Source organism: Salvelinus fontinalis, chromosome 15 (assembly GCF_029448725.1).
Source record: "Salvelinus fontinalis isolate EN_2023a chromosome 15, ASM2944872v1, whole genome shotgun sequence".
Lineage (NCBI taxonomy): Eukaryota > Metazoa > Chordata > Actinopteri > Salmoniformes > Salmonidae > Salvelinus > Salvelinus fontinalis.
This window is the reverse complement of record NC_074679.1, coordinates 24,401,748-24,425,839: the sequence shown is the minus strand read 5'-3', so window position 1 is coordinate 24,425,839 and position 24,092 is coordinate 24,401,748. Positions and strand designations below refer to the sequence as shown.

Here is a 24,092-nt window from a genome sequence, read left to right as displayed (position 1 = left end):
GCTGGGGGAAAAGGCACAAAAAAACTATACAGGTGTGTTGGTATCTGTACTGATGGCACAAAAGCCATGACAGGGAGACATAGTGGAGTGGTAACGCGCGTACTTGGGTACACTGCAGCATCCACCGAGAGGCTCTTGCTGCCAAGGGAATGCCTGACAGCTTGAAAAACGTTTTGGACACAGTGAAAATGGTTATCTTTGTTCAAGCAAGGCCCCTGAACTCTCGTGTATTTTCTGCATTACGCAATGATATGGGCAGCGACCATGTAACGCTTTTACAACATACAGAAGAAGTCCGCTGGTTATCAAGGGGCAAAGTATTGACAACATTTTTTAAATTGAGAGACAAGCTTAAATTTTCTTTACTGACCATAATTTTCACTTGTCTGACCGCTTGCATGATGATGAGTTTCTCACACGACTGGACTATCTGGGTGAAGTTTTTCTCGCCTGAATGATTTGAATCTAGGATTACAGGGACTCTCCGCAACTATATTCAATGTGCGGGACAAAATTGAGGCTATGATTAAGAAGTTGGAGCTCTTCTCTGTCTGCATTAACAAGGACAACACACAGGTGTCATTGTATGTCTGTCACGCCCTGACCATAGTTTGCTTTGTATGTTTTATGTTTTGTTTGGTCAGGGTGTGATCTGAGTGGGCATTCTATGTTGTATGTCTGGTTTGTCTATTTCTATGTGTTTGGCCTGATATGGTTCTCAATCAGAGGCAGGTGTTTTTCGTTGCCTCTGATTGGGAACCATATTTAGGTAGCCTGTTTTGTCTTTTGGTTTGTGGGTGTTTGTCTTCCGTGTCAGTGTTTGTCGCCACACGGTACTGTTTCGTTTGTTCATCGTTTATTGTTTTGTTTAGTGGAAGCCTGGTGCGTGGTGTTGGCACTGATGGTACTGGGCTGGCACGAGGAGGTGGCACCGGATAGACCGGACCGTGAAGGCGCACAGGAGGTCTCGAGTACCGAGCATGCCCAACCTTACCTGGTTGAATGCTCCCCGTAGCCAGGCCAGTGCGGCGAGGTGGAATAGCCCACACTGGGCTGTGCTGGCGAACCGGGGACACCATGCGTAAGGCTGGTGCCATGTACACCGGCCCGAGGAGACGCACTGGAGACCAGATGCGCTGAGCCGGCTTCATGACACCTGGCTCGATGCCCACTCTAGCCCGGCCGATATGAGGAGCTGGAATGTACCGCACCGGGCTATGCACACGCACCGGGGACACCGTGCGCTTCACCGCATAACACGGTGCCTGCCCGGTACGACGCTCTCCACGGTAAGCACGGGGAGTTGTTGTTGGCTCAGGTCTCCTACCTGGCTTAACACCACTCCTCGTGTGCCACCCCCCAAAAACATTTTGGGGCTGCCTCTCGGGCTTCCTTGCCAGCCGTGTTCCATCGTAACGCCGGTTCCCTTTAGCTGCTGCCTCCGCTCTCCTGGCTGCCTCCACCTGTTCCCATGGGAGGCGATCCCTTCCAGCCAGGATCTCCTCCCATGTGTAGCAACCCTTGCCATCCAGAATGTCCTCCCATGTCCATTCCTCCTTATAGCGCTGCTCCTGCTGCTGCTGCCTGTTACTACGCTGCTTGGTCCTTTTTTGGTGGGTGTTTCTGTAACGATCGTCTTCGGGAGAAAGAGAGGAGGACCAAAGTGCAGCGTGGTAAGTGTTCATGTTGATGTTTAATACAAACTCAGAACACTAAACAAAACCATAAACGATGAACAAACGAAACAGTACCGTGTGGCGACAAACACTGACACGGAAGACAAACACCCACAAACCAAAAGACAAAACAGGCTACCTAAATATGGTTCCCAATCAGAGACAATGACAAACACCTGCCTCTGATTGAGAACCATATCAGGCCAAACGACAAACCCAACATAGAAACACAAAACATAGATAACCCACCCAACTCACGCCCTGACCACACTAAAACAAAGAAAATACAAAAGAACTATGGTCAGAACATGACACCTGTTTTGTCATTGTGGGTTGTGGGTGATTGTCTATGTGTAGTGTTTGTGTCAGCACGATTGTTCATTAGCTTCACGGTTGTCACTTTGTTGTTTTGTAGTGTTCAGTTTTCCATTAAAATGACGAACACTTACCACGCTGCGCATTGGTCCTCCGATCCTTCTCGCTTCTCCTCGTCAGATGAGGAGGAGGACAGCCGTGACAATGTCATTGTATCATTTTTTGATGAACATGTAAGGTTTTATATGTAAGATGGCTAAATAAAGAGCAAAATTATTGATTATTATTATATTATTATTTGTGCCCTGGTCCTATTTAAATTTTTCTATTATTTTTATTTTACCTTTAGTTTTTTCTCATTGAGATAATATCTCTTTTCCAAGAGAGACCTGGTCCAATAGCAGCAGGGGGAACAACGTTTCAGACAAAACAACTTACATACACTAACACAACATTAAACAAAACTATTAACACTGAATCAAGTGCTCTCAGGGTAGTGGCTGAGGCCTGCATATATATAACATCACTACATTGTACCAGCTCCTTCCTAGCCTCAAAAGAAAAACAAGCCTTATGCAACTTTGTAATAAAATCCTATTCTCAGCTTGAGCTTCCTTATCAAGTTCTCTACATGCACAGTGAAGCTCATCTTATCATCAACCCACACACCCAAATACTTTGTACACTTTTCACTTGCTTTATAGTATGTCCAGCCAATGTAGCAATGACATGATTTGTAACATGCCTGGCATTTGAAAATACCATGCATTTTGTTTTACCCGAATTTAGAATCAGCTTTAAATCATACAGATTATGTTGTATGATGTTAAATGCTCTTTGGGCATTTTCAAAAGCTAAAGATAAACTACTACCACTTGAATAAAGAACAGTATCATCTGCATAAAACTGAACATCCGCTGTTTCAATAAGATCCCCAATATTGTTGATATACAAAATGAACAACAGTGGGCCCAAAATAGAACCTTGCGGAACACCTGAGCACACCTCTATGGACTCAGATTTACAACCATCCTCCATTACACGTTGTGAGAGCTCTTTGTCACTTCCCACGAGCCTGGTTTGTCACTTCCCACAAACTCATTCTTATGTTTAATAAATGTATCGTATAGTGTTTGTGTGGCAGACTTACAATGATGGCAAAAAACAACATTTGAGAGTGCGCTGACCCTGGTGCTGACCCTGGTGCTGGAGGGGGTACACAGCGGGAGGTTGAATGTTTGAAGGGGTACGGGACTACAAAAGGTTTGGGAACCACTGATATAAAGAATCTGTGGCAAGACATCAGTTGATTTACAATTGATCATATTTATGAAGATTTTATCCTATTATGGAGAGATGATGTAATACTTGGATTCTTTACCTACGATATAAATAATTTGAAACAATTTCATGTAATTCATTATTTTGGCCAAATTTCATATTCACAAATGTAAATTTACAAACAATACACCCATTTTTCTTACCTAACAAAATAAAATGTAAAACCGAAGATGTGAACAAGGTGTGAATGGAAGTATACTTAATATTTATAATAAGCTAGTAAGAATACTTTGACTTTATTACAAATTTTGCTATGATAACATTATATTTCAGTCAAAATGTTCTCACTTTTACCAAATGCTATCTGTTTATATCCACAAGATGGCAGTGTCAGACAGAAGATTATCCAGATCATCTGAATGATCAGTTTTTTGTGTGTGTTCTGAAATATTGTTGTCAGAATGTCAATGACTCATGGGCCCCTACTGTCTTATTCCTCTTTACATGAAGCTGATGCTGCATAGTGACTCCTGTACTGAGTCATTGCTGCTGCCTGAAACAAGTAATGTGAAAGTCAATAACCTTTTAAGACACATGAACACATGCACGCTTTATGTTTGTTATTGGCAAAGTGTTATGAGTAACTCACCGTTATATCCACACGTCTAGTAAACCAGTAAAAACACAAGAGCAGCAGGTGTACATACTACCTCAACTAACCAGTGCCCCCACACATTGACTCTGTACCGGTACCCTGTATATATTGTTATTTTTTACTGCTGCTCTTTAATTAGTTGTTACTTTTATCTCTTATTCTTATCTATATCTTTTTTTAAACTGCACTGTTGGTTAGGGGCTCGTAAGTAAGCATTTCACTGTAAGGTCTACACCTGTTGTATTCGGCGCATGTGACTAATAAAATTTGATTTGACTTAACTCCTTTACTAGCTCATACTGGCTTACACACTAGTTGCAGTATAAAGAGAACCAATCAAGAGCCACGTTCATGTGAGATTCAGCACTTATTTGAGGTGTGTCTAAAATGAGTTGACGGCCAGCCTTGGTCCCCTGATCCATTGGTCCCTAGCCCCAGTCCCCTTTCAGCCAGCCTGGCAATGCAGAACCAGGTTGCAGTGGATGTGATGAATGAATTTGTTTGCCTGGATAGGTGAGCTGCCAGAGGAGCTCAATAATTCAGTGTTTGTAACAGACTGTGCATCAGCAAGTGAACACATAACGCTACGGCTGATTGATACACTGCCAAAACAAAAAGCAGCATCTCATTGTTAATATTGTAATAGGATCTATGGAAACTCTACGGTGTACCCTTGTTAGCCCTCTAGTCTCAATTGTACTCGTTTGGCACAGAAAGGACAACTACGTAGTTTTGATCTTGACGAATTTAGTTGCTGGTGATATTTGACCTTGTCAAATGAAATGTGTTAGTTCAGAGCCTTATCACTGGGTTTTGGGTTTTACCCTCTGAGTGATCATTAATAGCATTTACCGGCTCTCTATTTCTTTCATCCATCATTGATGGAGGTGTAACTGAGGATGCCAATTTGGCTTCAAGGCTGATTAAACGTACATCTGATAATAGCTGTTATAAATGACATGGAGGGGAGCTAATGAACACTGGATGAAGTCTGGATCACCTGTCTGGGAGACCCAGGTATTGTGAAAAGTGTGGATAAACAGGGGCCCATAGTTTGAACACATGCTGTGATGTAGAGATGATAAACCACAGAGTAATACAGTCACTTCCTGATTAGGACACATGGGGAAATTTGAAACCAAAAATCATTTGTTAGAATTTGGGTCAATAATTAATTTCTGGAATACAAAATTATGAAAATAGAATTATTGCTAACAGCTACCATACTCCTAGCTTTGGTTCCCCCCTCAACCCTTAGTCTTTATCAATCTGTAATTGACCTATGCTCTCCCACTTGAGAGAGAAGGATAGCAAACACACCCAGACACACACCTACTGAGACACACACACACACAGAGGAGTATTTCATTACCATCCTCCACAGGCAGCGAGCTTGCAAGGTAGGGTGTGAGGGAGGGAGAGAGAGGGAAGGAGAGAACTAGAGAGAGAGAGACGAGCAGACAGAGATAGACAGAGCAAGCAGGCAAGATAGATAGGTAGGAGAGCTAGAGCAAGAGAAGAAGAAAAAGAGCGAGCACACAAGACAGCGAAGAGAGAGGGTGGGAGTGAGAGCACCAGAGACAGAGGGAGAGATAGAACGAGAGAGACGGCTCTGTGTTTCCTCAGCTGTTTTCCCGAGGCCATGGCAGGCATGGCGTCGGAGCCAGGCACCCAGTCCAGGGTGATGTTCCAGTCTGCAGACAAAACAGAGGAGCCTCCACATCGCAAACTGGGCAAGCTGACCGTCAAATACAACCGCAAGGACCTGCAGAGGAGGCTGGATATCGAGGAGTGGATCGACAATCAGCTGCACCTGCTCTTTGACTGTGAGGTAGGTCGTGCAAGGCTGCTACAGGCACAGTTAGCTAGGTCCCCGGGGCTGTATGGGTAGAGCGCAGGGGAGGTACGGAGCAGAACAGGTGCCTGAGGAGGGTTACACAACATGTGAAGAAAAAAGAGAGGGAGAGTGGAGTGTCTGAACAGAGGTGTGGCTGTGTGTGCATTGATCCAGGCTTCAGCAAATTATTTTCCCACACTGCTTTGGTGTTAAGCACAGAATATAGAGCTCTGATTGGTAGTTTTCTTGGGGGTTGTGTAACAAACTAGTGATAAGATACGCATTATATTACCATCATATTAGGATGATTATACATCATATTAAATGATTGTATACCCTTTCCTGATCGCTGAATGGACATACATACAGCATTCAAGAGATAACCAAACATTATGTAACATAAAAATAGTCATTGGCTGATACAATAACCCTTTTCCTTATTAATGAACACTACACAGACAGTACTATTGTGGCAGCAGCCTCTGTCCTCAGAAGATGAGCATCAACCCCCCTGTGACATGGGTTCAGACAGGGAGGCAAATCCCTGTTGCCTCTGGCCAGTTTGCTATCAGAACACATCTAAGAACTTGAGGTTTACAGCCTAGATCTTGACAGGGAGGCTGCCTATATAACTACTTAAGGCCAGAACTGCACACCACAAACGGAGACACTGTGCATTTGCATAATTGATTTAATAGATTATGACTGGGAGCCCTGTGTGGAGATCGTAGGACCCCCGTGTCATAACTGCACTGCTATTCGGAGGCTGCAACAATTTGCTGGGAATGCCATGGCAACAGAAGTCTGGCTCCCACATGAAGAGGAATGGCACAGCGGTGTCAGAGGGATGTCTTCAGGAGCATGGGCGTCCACCTGATGGTGGAAAAAGTACTAAATCGTCATACTTGAGTAAAAGTAAAGATACCTTTAATAGAAAATTAGTCAAGTAAAAGTGAAAATCACCAGGTAAAATACAACTTGAGTAAAAGTCTGGAAGTATCTGGTTTTAAATGTGCTTAAGTACAGTGGTAGAAAAAGTTCTCAATTGTCATACATTAAATTACAGATATTAAAGGCCCAGTGCAGTCAAAACGTGATATTCATGTGTTTTAGAAATATTTCCACAATATGAGGTTGGAATAATACTGTGAAATTGTGAAAATTATGATTATGTCCTTTTCGTGTAAAAGCTGTTTGAAAAGACCACCTGAAATGTCAACCTATTTTGGTGGGACTTCACCAGGTGGTAAATTAGTTAATTCGTTTCAAACCTCTCTGCCAATGACAGGTAGTTTTCAGTTTTCCCCTCCCCACTCAGACCACTCTCAGACCATCCTAGCTAAATTCTGGCTTGAGAAATTACTATTTGCTAAGAAGCTATTTTTGTTTATTTTGGAGCATTTTAATTTAAAACAATCACAGGAAGGTACCTAACTGTTGTCCAGAAAGGATTTGATATTGAGATAAAAAATGGCTGCATTGGACCTTTAAGCCAGCCAGACAGGACAAATGTATATATTTTTAGGAACAGACAGTGGCACACTCCAACACCGAGACATAATTTAGAAATGCAGTATTTGTGTTTAGTGAGTCCGCCATATCAGAGGCAGTAGGGATGACAACGTGTTATATTGATAGGTGTGTGAATTTGACCATATTTCTGTCCTGCCTGAGCATTCAAAGTATTTTTGGGTGTCATGGAAAATGTATGGGAGTAAAAAGTACATATTTTCTTTAGGAATGTAATGGAGTAAAAGTAAAAGTTGTCAATATAAATAGTAAAGTACAGACACCCTAAAAAAACGACTTAAGTTGTACTTTAAAATATTTTTACTTAAGTACTTTGCACCACTGTAACAGCCTCTGTTTGAAGCTGGATTGGGGTAGGTGGGGGTGGAGGAGGGTGATGTTTCTCATTTTACTGTCCTGATTGAGGAGAAACTGGAAGAGAAACTTGGGCTGGGGCTGTGAGTGACCACAGATGGTCTGAGTGCCTCCAACCAAAACATTCTCCTCCACTAACAAAAAATATTTCTGCATATGGCTTACTGACACTTCAGGGCATGAGAGAGCATCACATGTGAATGGTGTCCTTGTGAAAGTTTTAGTTCCTGAGAATAGCTATATGTAGGGCTAAGAGTTTTTCCTGACCATACTACTTGACCTGGAAAAACCTATAGTCTAGCTCGGGCACAGTTTTTCCTGGTCAGGTCATGTGGTCTGGAAAAACTCAGGGTCCTAGCTATAAAATTGAGATAAGAGGAGGAGAGTCACGGTAATGTAGTGACCTGGTGAGTTTATGATGAGGTCTAAATGAACACAGACAGCAGCATATCCTCAGTAGCAACACGTTTCCAAATAAATGCATCGAAAATGTATAGTTAGAGGGCAGCGACTGTGGCCTGTGGGCCAGGGCATCAGGTTCAACAAGATCCCATTCAACACATCATTCAATATACTACCCACCACTGCGACCTGTGTGCTACCCATCACTTGCTTCAGGTTATCTATAAGTCTTTGCTAGGTATAGCTCTGCCTTATCTCAGCTCACTGGTCACCATAGCAACACCCACCATTAGCAGGCGCTCCAGCAGGTATGTTTCACTGGTCACCCCCAAAGGTCAACACCTCATTTGGCCGCCTTTCCTTACAGTTCTCTGCTGCCAATGACTGGAACAAATTGCAAAAGTCACTGAAGTTGGAGATTTATATCTCCCTCACTAACTTTAAGCGTCAGCTGTCAGAGCAGCTTACCGATCGCTGCAGCTCTACACAGCCCATCTGTAAATAGCCCATCCAACCAACTACCTACCTCATCCCCATATTTGTTTTGGTTTTTCTGCTCTTTTGCACACCAGTATTTCTGCTTGCACATCCTCATCTGCACATCTATCACTCCAGTGTAAATTGATAAATTGTAATTACTTCGCCACTATTGGCCTATTTATTGCCTTACCTCCTTACTTCATTTGCACACACTGTATACAGATTTTTCTATTGTGTTATTGACTGTACGTTTGTTTATCCCATGTGTAACTCTGTGTTGTTGTTTTAGTCGCACTGCTTTGCTTTATCTTGGCCAGGTCGCAGTTGTAAATGAGAACTTGTTCTCAACTGGCCTGCCTGGTTAAATAAAATACATTTTAAAACACTGATATGGGAGGGAGAGACATTTATTACAGCCAGTCTGCACAGGAGGTTGGTGGCACCTTAATTGGGGAGGACTGGCTCATGGTAATGGCTGGAGTGGAATAGGTGGAATGGTATCAAATAGATCAAACACGTGGTTTCCGTGTTTGATGCCATTCTATTTGTTCCGTTCCAGCCATTATTGTGAGCCGTGCATTATTCCAGCCTCCACTGCCATTCTGGTGGCAGACACCCAGAGTCTCCACCAGATCTGGCCAGTAGAGAGCCCATGCATGTGAGCTAAGCCTGGGTGATTTTAATAAAACCCCTGTAATAGCGTTTGGCATTTTGTAAGGTTTGCATTACCCTTATTCCTAAATATATATATATTGTATTTGAGAGTCTTCAAAGTAGCCAACCTTTGCCTTGATGACAGCTTTGCACACTCTTGGCATTCTTTCAACCAGCTTCATGAGGAATGCATTTCAATTAACAGGTGTTCCTTGCTCTTTGTTTCTGGCCATTTTGAGCCTGTAATCGAACCCACAAATGCTGATGCTCCAGATTTTGAACGGTAGTATATATATATATGCACAAAGATCCCTGAAATGCGTCATGGTATACTGTTGTGGAATCTCTATGAAGTCAGTCTTGCTATTTATAATTTTCATGCCAATGTATAGAGTTATTCTTATTATTATCATAAGTATCACGTACAGCAGATGTTTTGAACATATAATCAGTACAAGACTAATGTTATTAGGTTTAACTGTTTGAGTTCCAGACTGTGCTAATTAGTCTGGGGGAATCCCTGAGAGAGAAGGCCCTTCATGACGGAGGGATGGGATCCCTGCATGATTGATGAGATGATAACAGACAGTAGCAGTAACAGTACCTCGACAGTACTCCTTTGTTATTGTAGTTATGGGGCCTGCCATATGAAACAGACCTGTTGTCTGGTAGATACAGTCTTTGTGGGTTTCTATTTCAATTGTAGCACAGCCCTGTATGGATAAAACAACATTTAAACAGTATGACTAGGGCCAGCAAGGTTTCCTGGGCAGGTCACGCAGTCAGAAAAAAACTCATGGCCCTAAGTATGTCCTACCTCTATGAGGATTTAAGGAGCTATTGTTTTCATGTCGGATTTCAGTGGTGTCTTGACAAACTCCAGTCTATCTGAGGTGGATTAGTTGTTTGGTAGACACCACCGACTGGTGTGGCCGGGGGAGACATGGTTGGTCCATGTGCTTTGGCTAATGGCATTCATTTCGCATGAACTCAGGGGAAGGCAGGTTTCGCTGTGGTTGGGTACTCTGACTCTTCCGTGTAGAAGCATTTACTGTCACCCCCCTGTATCATTACAGAGTTATTTAGAGACATCTCTAATGTATACAAGTAGCCAGCTGGTTGGGTCTGAGTGGCACTGAACCATATTGCTGACTTCACACCTTTAAAATATATATATATATTTTTTACTTTGTTTATTGGATTTTTAACACCAGCATTTACAAATAATTGCACTTGTAAGTTATTTGGTAGTAATATAAAACAACAAATCAAAGACAACAATACAGCAAAACAAAGAGTGAAACAGAAATATAACAACACAAAAAACTAAGACAAAAATATATATATTTTGATACAGTTGTTACAGGACAACTGGCACAGTCCTCCTTAACATCCCAGATACCGTGTATACACATACTAGGCCTCTTACATCACTGATTTATAAATATACATCACTCTGGAACTGCAGGGAAATGTAGTCATTTAACATATGAAAAAGGGAGCCCACATTGCATAGAATTTGTCTATAGATCCATTGAGTGTGTGTTTTTCCAACTTTATGCAATTCAAAACGGATTTAATCCAAACTGCATGAGAAGGGGGTACAGAGGATTTCCATCTAAGTAAAATGAATTGTCTTGTTAACAAAGTGACAAAGACAATTACATCCTTATACATTTTGGTCAGTTGTAATGTGGGTAAGGAAACCACAAATAATGCAATAAGAGGGTCTGGTTCGTTCTGTGTGCCGCTTAATTCTGAAAGTGTATTAAAGATGTCTTTCCAGAAACCAACAAGAGATGGGAAACACCAAAACATGTGTACATGATTAGCAGGAGACTGGTTACATCGTACACAATTCGGCTTCACAACCTTGTAAATTTTGGATAATCTTGCTTTGGTCCAGTGAGCCCTATGAATGAGTTTGCATTGAATGAGACCGTGCCGAGCACAAATAGAAGAGGTATGTACCCTTTTGAGTGCCCCTTCCCATAGTTCATCAGATATTTCCTCACCCAGTTCCTCCTCCCATGAGGATTTAATATTGTTGACTTTAGATTATTGACAAGGTGTCTTTCAGAGTAGGAAGTGGGATAAGAAATGTGTCAAACTGTGTTTCACCAGGAAGTGTGGGTAATTGGGGATCTTTGCTATGGACCCAACTCCAGATTTGTAAGAAACTAAAGAAATTATGTCTTGGGTGACCACATTTAGCTGATAATTGTTCAAACGTACTAAATGTATTGTTAATATAAAGATCTCTAAATCTTTTAATACCGAGACTAGACCATGTTGAGAAAGCGCCATCAACCATAGATGGGGGAAAAGCTGGGTTTGAGGCTACCGGAGCGAAATAAGAGGTTGTCTGAAACCCAAAGTGGTGTCTAAATTGATTCCAGATCTTCAATGTTGTTTTGACATGTGTTTTGGGTGAAGGAGTAAGGGCCTGTAACGGAGGAGTGAGGGAAGACAATGATGCCGGTATAAATGAGGTGGCCTCCATCTCTAGCCAAATTGGGGGTGGGAGTATCTCTCTGCTCTGCAACCTGTACTGAATGATCCTAAGGTTAATAGATAATAATAGAATCAATAATAGAATCTGGAACCCGGTAGCGCTAGACCGCCGTCTGGTTTGGGCCTCTGCAAAAGCTGTTTTCGTATCCTAGGGGGCTTTTTGTCCCATATAAAAGGAAGAATTAGGCTGTCGATCTTTTTGAAAAACGTTTTGGGAAGAAAAATCGGTAGGCACTTATAGAGATATAAGAATTTAGGGAGAGTATTCATTTTAATATAATTATTTATTGCGACTAAGGAGAGGTGTAGTAAAGACCAGCGTTCCAAATCACCCTTAGTACGGGTTAAAAGAGGAGCAAAGTTGGCCTGATGAAGGTTTTCAAATCTTATTGTGACGTGCAGCCCGATATAAATAAAACTACTGTGAGCAATTTTAAATAGCAAGTTATGTAAAGGGACATTTTTGGCGGCCACATTGTGCTGCATCAATTCGCTTTTACTGAGATTCAGTTTATACCCTGATAAGTGACTGAAGGATGTGAAAGTGGCAAGGGCAGCAAGAACAGAAACAGAACGGTCGGATGTGTATAATAATAAATCATCTGCATATAAAGACAGTTTGTGTTCGTGTCCGTATCTGACTATACTTATACCTATACCTACTGCAAGGGGTTCTATGGCGAGGGCAAACAGTAAGGGACATAAATGGCAACCCTGGCGTGTCAATCGTTGCAAAGGGAAGCAATCTGATTGAGAGTTATTAGTCCTGACAGAGGCTTGAGTAGATGAGTACAGAAGTCTTATCCAAGTAATGAATTTGGTGCAAAAAAGGTATTTCCATTCCACCCGGTCAAAGGCTTTCTCTGCATCCAGGGATTTAATGGCTTCAAAGGCATTAGTGACAGAGGGATTATATATAATATTAAATAATCGTCGAAGATTGAAGAATGAGTGTCTATTTTTAATAAATCCTGTTTGATCCAGAGAGATAATTGATGGGAGGACTGTTTCCAGAAGTTGACTAGAATTTTGTAGTCGACATTCATCAGGCAAATTGGATGGTATGATACACAGTCAAGAGGGTATTTGTTTTTATAAAGAAAAGACAAATGGTTGCCTGAGTGAGAGTCTGTGGGAGAGCAGCATTTACAAATGCTTAATTGTACATTTCAATTAGAATAGGGGCTATTTTGGAGAGAAGCTTTTTTATAAAACTCTGCAGAGTAGCCGCCAGGCCCTGAGCTTCTCCCGGATTGAAGGGATTTAACAGCATTAAACAATTCTTCAACAGTGATCGGCTGCTCTAATTTTTTTAAACCAAATCCCGTCTGACAGAAGTGACAGCAAGTGAATGGAAGATATCATCCAATTCCAACATATCCACTTTACTTTCAGAAGTATATAAAGACTGGTACAATCTCTTGAACTCATCACTGATCCCCCTAGGATCTAATGATATACCAGACGATTTACCAATTTTAGGAATCTGGTGTGATGATGATAGTTGGCGTAACTTGTGAGCTAATATTTTACTGGCTTTATCTCCTTGTTCGTAGTGTTCCTAGACTTGACAAGCAGTTCAGTAACCTGGTCTATTGAAAATGTGTCAAATTCTGCTTGCAAAGTTAAATGCTCCTTATAAATATCTGGAGATGGTGAAACGGCATAAATGTAATCTAATTGGGCAATACAGCGTGTTTGTTCTCATGTGCGGTGTAGGAAATAATTTCACCTCTGATATAAGCTTTCAAAGATTCCCAGAGAGTAGACGCAGAGATGTTTTGGGTTTTATTTGTACTCATGAAAAAGTATATTTGACCCAAAACAAAATTGACAGTGTTCATTACTGAGCAGTTGAGTATTTAGCCGCCAAGGCGGTCGCAGGTTGTCAACGGTTTGAAAGACCAAGAGCAATAAAAGTGGTAAAACTGCAACTGAACCATGAAAACAGCCAGACATTGGCAATAGATTAAAAAAATTAAAAAAAGATCAAGGCTTAGATCAAAATAGAATAGTAATGATACAAATTAAAAGCAATAATGTGAGTGAAATAAAGAATATATATATGCATACTGTCACGACTCTGACCGAGGCAGGCTCTCCTTCCCGTTCGGGTGGCGCTCGGCGGTCGTCGTCACCGGCCTATTAGCTGCCACTGATCTTTTTCCTCCCCCTCCTTATGTGTTCATTGGTTACACCTGTTTTGGGTTTGTTCGTAATTAGTTGGGCTTTATCTGTCAGCCGGCCCGCCCGTTTCTTTGTGCAGGATTGTTTTATTGTAAGCTTGGTGTTTGTTAGTCTGATCGTTACGTGTTTGTGTTAGTGTGCATTTTCTGAACTGTTTTCGTTCCCCGTGTCTGGGGCAGTTTATTGGGAGCACCCAGTGTCAAGTGGGGTGGCCGTTGTTTGTCAGTGGTTCATTAAATGAACGTGATCATTGTATCCTCTGTCTTCCTGCGCCTGACTTCGCACTCCGACACCCAGTCCTTACACATATCTGCATTGTATCACATTATAGTGGGGAGTCAACTGTATACTCACCAACATGGGTTGGAAATGAAAAGAAAAAAAAGAACGACATTCAAGTGTCAATGAACCCAGCAAAGTTGGCTTCGCTTGCCAACCAGTCTGCCAGCCGGCCTGCTAACTAGCCTGCTAACAAGACCAGCTAACCAACCATTTGTTCCACACCATGCGGTACAACAGCCGCTTTCACATTCTTGTTGATGAAATCGGTCGCTCGAATCTGTGAGTGGAGCCGTCGGGTAAAGTCAGACTCAGAACTGCAGAGTAGATGAGGCCGAACTTCACGCCCGGGCAGGCGCGCAGCTGGCGCTTCACAGCTCCGAAGCTATCCCGCTTCTTAGGCACAGCCGTGGTGTAGTCCACAAATATCGATACTCTTTTACCCTTGTAGAGGAGAGGAGATGCTTCTCCCGATCTCCACAGTATGTCATTGCAGACGTGAAAGAAGTGCACCCTGATGACAAATGTTTACTGGGGTTCTCCATCCCGGGGTCGGCTACGCAGGGTGCGGTAGGCCCAGTCTTGCAGCGGCTTCTCCTCCAGGCCGAGCAGCTCCTGAAGCAGCTGGGCCATGAACTCCGTTGGTCTTGGGCCCTCCACTCCCTCCGGTATTCCCAGAAGATGAATGTTGATCCTCCGCATTCTACTTTCCATATCTTCACATCTATTGTCAAGGTATGCCACCCTAGTTTTTAATGAGCCAACGTTAGCCTCGCTAATGCAAGTGCTGTGGTCTGTAGCCCCTCGCTCCAGCTCCAATACGGCAGCTCCGTAGGCGTCAAGCTTTTTCTGTATACTCTCTATAGATTTTTTCAGCTCGTATTTGACCATTGATATCTCTGACCTGAGATTGGTAGAGAGAGTACATTTTGAGGCTGCCCATCACGGATTGTAGCAGCTCCACAGTCAGTGTTCCCGTGGGGCTGACATTAGCCGTAGCATCCGGTGGTGGGGGTGAATCAGGAGAGGGTGCGTGCTTGCTGCGGCCTGCTCTTGCATACTCCGTTTTTGGCCGGGTAGATGACATTACAAATGTACATTTCTCAGACTTGATCTGAATTGTTTAGAGGTCTCTTCAGACGCCTGACCAAACAGAAATATATACAATTTTGCAAAGTTAAATATATACATTTGGTCACTAACTCAGGAACGATAGGGAAACGCGTTCTACATCCTTGGCTTCCAACAGCGCCCCCGACTTCACACCTTTTAGGAAAATAGTTGCAATTCTTAATGATGTGACAAAACACTCATTCAAGAGTAGGGAAAAAGATACTGAAACACACATCAAATGAACATATTGTCCTTTACTCTTTATAAATATAATTCAGAGTGCAGTTGGGTCATTATTAATTTACAAATGTAAGTCAATAAGGCTTGTATTTCAATGTATACAGTACTACATTCTAGATGCCTCTTTAACTCGTTACGGCCTCTGCACAATGCAGATGACCTCAGATTAACAATCTGCGTATGACTTGTTTTGGTATATTTTGATTGGTCGGCAGCACAAGCCTCTTAAATCAATCTTGTCTGACTTCCACTTATTCTCTTTTCAGAACAACATGGTTCCTGGGAAAGGTTTCCTTTAGATATCTGAGTATTATCAACTAATAACACTGATTGGTTTAGGTAACCTAGTAGGACTGCCCATCCATGATATCGAAAGTATTGTTTTAAACATGGTATGAGGCCATACCGTGTTGGTTAACATTTACAATGTTTACAAACATTGAAAAAAAACAAGCTTATATTTAGGGTTCTCATGGAGCGTGACAGTTGAACTTAGCTCATGAGGCATTTATAAGTTATATTCTAAAAGAATCAATGGATATATACAGTACCAGTCAAAAGTTTGAATACACCTACTCATTCCAGGGTTTTTCTTTATTTTTTACTATTTTCTACATTGTAGAATAGTGAAGACATCAAAACTATGAAATAACACATATTGAATCACGTCATAATCAAAAACGTGTAAAACAAATCAAAATATATTTCATATTTTAGATTCTTCAAAGTAGCCACCCTGTCATGGCCATCGAAAGAAGTGGACCAAGGTGCAGTTCAGTGTGGTGAGCGTACAATTCCTTTTATTATAGAATGTTGCCAACAAAACAAGAAACAAGATAAACGACCGTGAAGCTTCCGAGGGCTATAATGCCACGAACAAAGATAACTACCCACAATCACAGGTGGGGAAAAAGGTCTGCCTAAATATGATTCCCAATCAGAGACAATGATAGACAGCTGTCCCTGATTGAGAACCATACCCGGCCAAAACAAAGAAACACAAATCATAGAAATAAAGGACATAGAATGCCCACCCAAATCAAACCCTGACCAAACCAAAAAGAGACATAAAAAAGTCTCTCTAACGTCAGGGTGTGACACACCCTTTGCCTTGATGACAGTTTGCACTGTGATGCAGTGTCTTAGACCGCTGCGCCACTCGGAAAGTTCCATCCCCAAAGTTTTTAATGCTTATCAATTAACTTGCACAAAGTATGAAAATTCTAAAATAGTACACAGGACTCTTAAATAATTTAAATGTGAATCACAGAAACAATGAGGAAAATATGGAAAAAATAAATAAATAATGAAATGTTAATTATATAAAGCAGCCCGTGTAATAATCTGGCAAAGAGTAGCCCCAATCGGCCCGAGCCCCAAGTAATATATTCGGGCCAGATAACTCTCACTGGACTCGGCCCGAGCCCCATGTACAGTAATATATATATTTGGGCCAGATAACTCACACCAGAATCGGCCCGAGCTCAATCCCCGCATCCTAGCCATAAGTAATACTGCTGAAGGTGGCCCAGACTCGGGCCACAAGACGTCGGCCGAGTCTGACTCTCAGCCGAGCGCCCTGACTCTCAGCCGGAATCGGCCCAGATCCACTGTGCTAGCTGGGTAGCGACTCCTGTGGCAGGCCAGACGCATGCACATTGACACTGTGTCACGCTCGTTGATGGAAGGATCGGACCAAGGTGCAGCGTGGTAGGTGTACATCTTTCTTTTATTGATGACACCGATAAAACAACAAATACAAAACGAAACGCTCAGTTCTGTAGGGCTGGAAAGTAAAAGTACAAAAACAAGATCCCCAAACTAAAGGTGGAAAAAAGGCTGCTTAAGTATGATCCCCAATCAGAGACAACAATAGACAGCTGCCTCTGATTGGGAACCATACCCGGCCAACAAAGAAATAGAAAAACTAGAATGCCCACCCAAATCACACCCTGACCTAACCAAATAGAGAAATAAAAAGGCGCTCTAAGGTCAAGGCGTGACAGTACCCCCCCCAAAGGTGCGGACTCCGGCCGCAAAACCTGACTCTATGGGGGAGGGTCCGGGTGGGCATCTAGCCTCGGTGGCGGCTCCGGTTCGGGACGTAGACCCCGCTCCGCTCGCTGATCCCTCCGCTTCCGTGGAACTGGACCGTGGATCGTCGCCGGAGGAACCGGACCGTGGATCGTCGCCCGAGGAACCGGACCGTGGATCGTCGCCAGAGGCTCCGGACCGTAGACAGTCGCCGGGGGCTCCGGACCGTCGATCGTCGCCGGGGACTCCGGACCGTAGATCATCCCCGGAGACTCCGGACCATAGATCGTTGCAGAAGGCTCCGGACTGGGAACTGTCGCTAGAGGCTCCGGACCGCCGACCGTCGGTGGAGACTCCGGACTGCCGACCGTCGCTGTAGACTCCGGACCGCCGACCGTCACTGGAGACTCTGGACCGCCGACCATCGCTGGAGACTCTGGACCGCCGACCGTCGCTGGAGACTCTGGACCGCCGACCGTCTCTGGAGACTCTGGACCGCCGACCGTCGCTGGAGACTCTGGACTGCAGACCGTCGCTGGAGACTCTGGACTGCAGACCGTCGCTGGAGACTCAGGACTGCAGACCGTCGCTGGAGACTCAGGACTGCAGACCGTCGCTGGAGACTCAGGACTGCAGACCGTCGCTGGAGACTCCGGGCCATGGATCGTCACTGGAGGCTTCGGGCCATGGATTGTCACAGGAGGCTTCGGACTGCGGAGGCGCACTGGAGACCGGGTGCGTGGAGCAGGCACAGGGCGAACCCGGCTGGAGAGACGCACTGGAGGCCGGGTGCGTGGAGCTGGCACGGGATATATTGGGCCGTGGAGGCGCACTGGAAGTCTGGAGCGTAGAGCTGGCACAACCTGTCCTGGCTGGATGCTCACTTTAGCCCGGCAAGTGCAGGGCACTGGCACAGGACGCACTGGGCTGTGAAGGCGCACTGGAAACACAGTGCGTAGAGCCGGCGCAGGATATCCTGATCCGAGGAGGCATACTGGAGACCAGGAGCGCTGAGCCGGCACAACCCGTCCTGGCTGGATGCTCATTTTCGCACGGCAAGTGCGGGGAGCTGGCACAGAGCGCACCGGGCTGTGAATGCGCACTGGAGATACAGTGCGTATCATCGCATAACATGGTGCCTGAACGGTCACACGCTCCTTAAAGCGAGTGCGGGGAGTTGGCTCTGGTCTGAAACCTGGCTCCGCCAACCACCCTGTGTGCTTCCTTCGTGGTCGCGAACCCCGGTGTCGTCGTTGTTCCTCCCTCGCTGCCTCCATCTGCTCCCATGGAAGGCGATCCCTTCCGGCCTGGATCTCCTCCCACGTCCAGGATCCCTTACCGTCCAAGATATCCTCCCATGTCCCGGATGTCTGCTCCTCCTGGCCACGCTGCTTGGTCTGTTTGTGGTGGGATCTTCTGTCACGCTCGTTGATGGAAGGATCGGACCAAGGTGCAGCATGGTAGGCGTACATCTTTCTTTTATTGATGACACCGAAAAAACAACAAATACAAAACGAAACGCACAGTTCTGTAGGGCTGGAAAGCAACAGTACAAAAACAAGATCCCACAAACTAAAGGTGGAAAAAGGATACCTAAGTATGATCCCCAATCAGAGACAATGATAGACAGCTGCCTCTGATTGGGAACCATACCCGGCCAATAAAGAAATAGAAAAACTAGAATGCCCACCCAAATCAAACCCTGAACTAACCAAATAGAGAAATAAAAAGGCTCTCTGAGGTCAAGGCGTGACACACGGTCACCAGGTGTACAGTGTTTCCTCTGACATACATTTTTTTGGGGGGGTGAATGTGTATAATTTGTATGCATAAAATGTATAATAGTAATATTTAAAATTACTAAATCGGGTAATTTTGTATACATTTATTTAAATTTGCATCGGGCCGCTTCTGGGGGGATTTTGGTAGATGCCGGCAAAGTCGGCTGAATTCCGGTAGACTGAAAGGACCCGATGTACGTGGGCCGATTCTGGGCAGTCATTAATTTTTCTTTCCAGGCCGAGTCCGACACCCAATTCCAGGCCGATTTCAATCAGTTCCGGTCCCCCGGAAGAGGGCTGCTTCTGGGCCAATTCCTCATTGCTAGCTGGGATCCCCAACCCTGTTCATCAGTGCCCAAAATCACTTGCCAGCTAGCTAGATTCCAACTTTGTGTTAGTAAATGAAGCTAGCAAGTAGTAATATGCTAAAAACAGTTACAGAGTTTAATGGCTGTGATACGAGAAAGCTGAGGATGGATCAACAACATTGTAGTTACTCCACAATACTAAACGAAGGAAGCCTGTACAGAATAAAAAATATTCCAAAAACATTAATCCTGTTTGCAGCAAAGCACTGCTGCAAAGAATGGGCCAAGCTCAATTAACTTTTTGTCGTGAATACAATGTGTTATGTTTGGGGCAAATCCAATACCTTACTGAGTACCACTCTCCATATTTTCAAGCATAGTGGTGGCTGTATCATGTTATGGGTATGCTTGTAATAGTTAAGGACTGGGGAGTTTTTCAGGATAAAAAAGAAACAGAAAGGAGCTAAGCACAGGCAAAATCCTAGAGGACACCCTGGTTCAGTCTGCTTTCCACCAGACACTTCACCTTTCAGCAGGACAATAACCTAAAACACAAGGCCAAATCTACACTGGAGTTGTTTTTTATTTTTTTTACCTTTATTTAACTTGTTAACCAAGAATGTCCCCGAGTGGCCAAGTTATAGTTTCAACTTAAATCTACTTGAAAGTCTATGACAAGACCTGATCAACAACCGATTTGACAGAGCTTGAATTATTTTTAAAATAGTAATTGGCAAATGTTGCACAATCCAGGTGTGGAAAGCTCTTAAAGAATTACCCAGAAAGACTCACAGCTATAATCACTGCCAAAGGTGCTTCTACAAAGTATTGACTCTGGGGTGTGAATAAGGTATTTCTGTTTTTCATTTTCAATACATTTGCAAAAATGTCTAAAAACATGTTTTCACTTTGTCATTATGGGGTATTTCTGTAGATGGTTGAGAACATATATATTTAATCAAGTTTGAATTCAGGCTTTAACACAACAAACTGTGGAATAAGTCAAGGGGTATGAATACTTTCTGAAGACACATTAGGCCTAGACTAATCTGCGCAGGACATTTGCCATGTAAAGGAATGAGCCCAGTATAAGGAAGCTGAAACTCTTGCAATCTTATGTCATAAACATTTAAACCGGAGTGATTCTTACTTTATTGGTTGAGCAAAATGCCAGCTGGGTAAATCATCCATGAAATTGGCGGTTGCCTGTCCTTCGCCCCTGGTCACTTGTTCTTGCCTGAATGCTTCTATCATCAATCTCATCATTGTTAGTAATATAATCATTATTATTTTTATACCACTATGTAATACCAATGCAATAACATCCACAACTAAGTTGTAGTCTTGTTGACTATAGTCTTGTAGATCTACTTAGAATACATTGACGACCTTTAAATGTGGAAAAATTACAATTTGACGTAATTTTAGGTTTCACGTAAATGATTGTTGTAGTGGTACATCATGCATGGCTTTTAAACGTGGTACTTGGAGACTCGTTTTCTTTGGTACCGTTAAGAATGAAATATGTTAAACTGGTTTGTAAACACTGTGGGGTAGCAGAGAGCCCCAGTCATCTATGTCTGCATGGCTGGTAAAAAAACAATGTTCCAGTGTCTGTCTGTGGTGGTATGGGTGTGTGTATGGGGCTCCAAAGATGTCCATTGTCTCTGACCACTTTTTTCCCCTCCCTCCCTCCCTCCCTCCCTCCCTCCCTCCCTCCCTCCCATCTGTCTGTCTGTCTGTCTGTCCAGGAGGAGGAGATGCCAGAGTTAGAGATTGACATAGATGAGCTGCTGGAGCTGTCAGACGTGGAGCAGAGATCCAGACTGCAGGTTAGTACACTACAGACAGGTTGCCCTGGGAGGAGCTCAGCTCAGGCACCAACACAGTGTTGTCAGTTAGCCCCGCCCATCATTTACTCCAGAACACAGAGACATCCAATCTGACAAATCCAGAGTCATAGTTATCCAATATGAGATAAGATATTATTTCAGTAACTTGTTTCCGCATACATTTGTCTTGAGCAGTATAAAACAATCTCGTTAAAAGAAAAACATAGACTGGGAAAACATACTGCAGACATTTTCCAGTCAAGAGGCCATTTTGTGGGTCACAGTATGAGCCAATACTTACACTTCAGCCATGCCCTTGTTTATACTTTACACATAAACCCAGGAATATTCAACAAAGTAGGGTAATTGCTTTACAAGCACTTGACCCCAGTTGGTGTGCTTGCACAATATTTGATGTGAAAGAGCAATGTCCACATCAGTTACTGAGGCCATGTTTGTTTCTGACCATTTACAGGAGTTACTGCAGGAATGTGGCAAGCCTAAAGAGGTGAGATACAACAAGCAATCATTATAGACTTGGTCATGTACTCGAAAACGAAACAAAAGTCTGCTAAGTGTACATTTGTTCTCTACAAAGAAATAGTTGCAATTCAATGGTTCACTGCTCTTACACAGTCTCAGAAAGAGTTTTACAGTCAACTGCTTAAAGAGGTAGCGTTATCTAGTTTTTTCTTCCTCCCCCTCAGGACTTTATTAATGGGCTGCTTTATCGGATTAAGGGCCTACGCAAAATGTCAGGACCCCTAAAGAAATAATGAGAGGTCAAATCAAGAATCAAGACAATGTAAAGCTCCCTCGCCATTACCTTGTATTCTGGATGTCTGTCTGTGCAGTTACATGTTGATGGGACCCTCTCTCTGCACATGTGGGTCAATGTTGGTCTGTAAAGAGAACAGTGGGTTTTGATTAGTGTTTTATATTACTTTGTTTTTGGACCGTCTTAACGTTTTGATTCTCCTCAATACAAATAATGCACCAGTAATTAAATGTATTGTATATTACCCACATGGAAAGTTTTTGTGTAAGACTGTATATTTTTGTTTGCCTATTTATGTACATATATTTTTGTTCTGTTAACAGTGTTGTATGTCAATAAAACTTAACATTTTCAAGACAAGGCTTTGGATGTCTACCTATTGTATATAGCTGACTTGTCATTTTGTAGAAGGATAAAGCTAGTCAGTGTATAATAAATATCAAAACAGCATTGTTCTAAAAGCTACACGCTTCACATTGAAAACTCTATAAGAGACGAGAGGAAGAGATTGAATAGTCAATGGCAGCAGAAGTAGGGCAACGGGAATGGCAACCCCCACAGCCCTAAGGCAGTTTTGCTACACAATGGTACTGCCAACCTTTCCATTACTGTTTTCACCCATCAAAATATAATTCCACTCAACACCAGTGGATAAATCAGCAATATTGAGGGGTAATGTTACTTTTTAAGCACTCTAAAATCGCTCTAACAATTCTGCATGTTTGCACCTTAACACACGGATGTTTCTACACATATTACACAGATATTCATGTTTTTTTTTGTTAATTTACATTACTCTCCCTCCTACGCATATGAAGTCATACATATTCTCATTCTCACTGTGAGTCTTAAATTCCTTTTTTTGTGATCAGAGGTAGTGTCTAATTGAAACATAGAACTTGACTGAAAATGACAGCATGTCAGCAGCACAGGCAACAACTATAGCATAGAGGTGGTCCATTATCTCTATCTGCATCCATTACGACTGTCCATTTCCTTCCTGTGGCCACTGTGTGGGATAAGCAAGGTAGGCAAACACAGAGAGGGCCTTTATCTGGGCCTTAATGGACCAAATCCCTGGAGGTGAGCTTCATTTTGGCTCTCCAGAGTGAGCCAGACAGTAATGCACCCTGATAAAACTGCACTCTGCCTCTCTCTCTCTCTCTCTCTGTCATACACTAAAGGTAATTTGGCAAAGGGCTCCATTAAAGTAATTCTCCTGATTTTTCATCCTCCTCACCAACCTTTCTGAAACTGTGGCTGTCCTAGTGTAAGATTGGAGAATCCCTTGAGGGGTATGCCCAAAGAGATCCTGTTAAATTCCACTGAGTATACCAAACATTAGTAACACCTTCCTAATATTGTTCCCCCCCCCCCCCCCCCCCCATTTCTCCCTCAGAACAGCCTCAATTCACTGGGTTATGGATTCTATAAGGTGTCAAGCTTTCCACATGTATGCTGGCCCATGTTGACTCCAATGCTTCCCACAGTTGTGTCAAGTTGGCTGGATGTCCTTTCAGTGGTGGACCATTCTTGATACACACAGGAAACTGTTGATCGTGAAAAACCCAGCAGCGTTTCAGTTCTTGCCACAAACCGGTGCGCCTGGCACGTACTACCATACCCGTTCAAAGGCACTTAAATCTTTTGTCTTGCCCATTCACCCTCTGAAAGACACACATACACAATCCATGTCTGAATTGTCTCAGGGCATAAAAAATCATTCTTTAATCTGTCTCTTCCCCTTCCTCTACACTGACTGAAGGGGATTTAACAAGTGAGATCAATAAGGGGATCATATTTTCACCTGGATTCATCCTGGTCAGTCTGTCATGGAAAGAG

General features: G+C 43.2%; 1 protein-coding gene across 1 annotated transcript; it reads left to right on the top strand.

Moving 5' to 3' along the window:
- Nucleotides 1-5,297: 5,297 nt before the first annotated feature.
- Nucleotides 5,298-22,610, top strand: ppp1r14d (protein phosphatase 1 regulatory inhibitor subunit 14D). Its single transcript, XM_055863031.1, has 4 exons — nt 5,298-5,758; nt 21,392-21,472; nt 21,948-21,980; nt 22,180-22,610. Exons 1-4 carry the CDS (start codon nt 5,570-5,572, stop codon nt 22,246-22,248), a joined length of 372 nt encoding a protein of 123 aa, XP_055719006.1. The 5' UTR covers nt 5,298-5,569; the 3' UTR covers nt 22,249-22,610.
- Nucleotides 22,611-24,092: the final 1,482 nt, after the last annotated feature.

What these genes read in the sequence shown, in the direction of transcription:
- ppp1r14d (XM_055863031.1), top strand. Translation starts at nt 5,570, where the DNA reads ATGGCAGGCATGGCGTCGGAGCCAGGCACCCAGTCCAGGGTGATGTTC. An exon ending in ACCTGCTCTTTGACTGTGAG is followed by an intron (nt 5,759 to 21,391) that starts GTAGGTCGTGCA and finishes CTGTCTGTCCAG; the next exon opens with GAGGAGGAGATGCCAGAGTT. An exon ending in AATGTGGCAAGCCTAAAGAG is followed by an intron (nt 21,981 to 22,179) that starts GTGAGATACAAC and finishes CCTCCCCCTCAG; the next exon opens with GACTTTATTAATGGGCTGCT.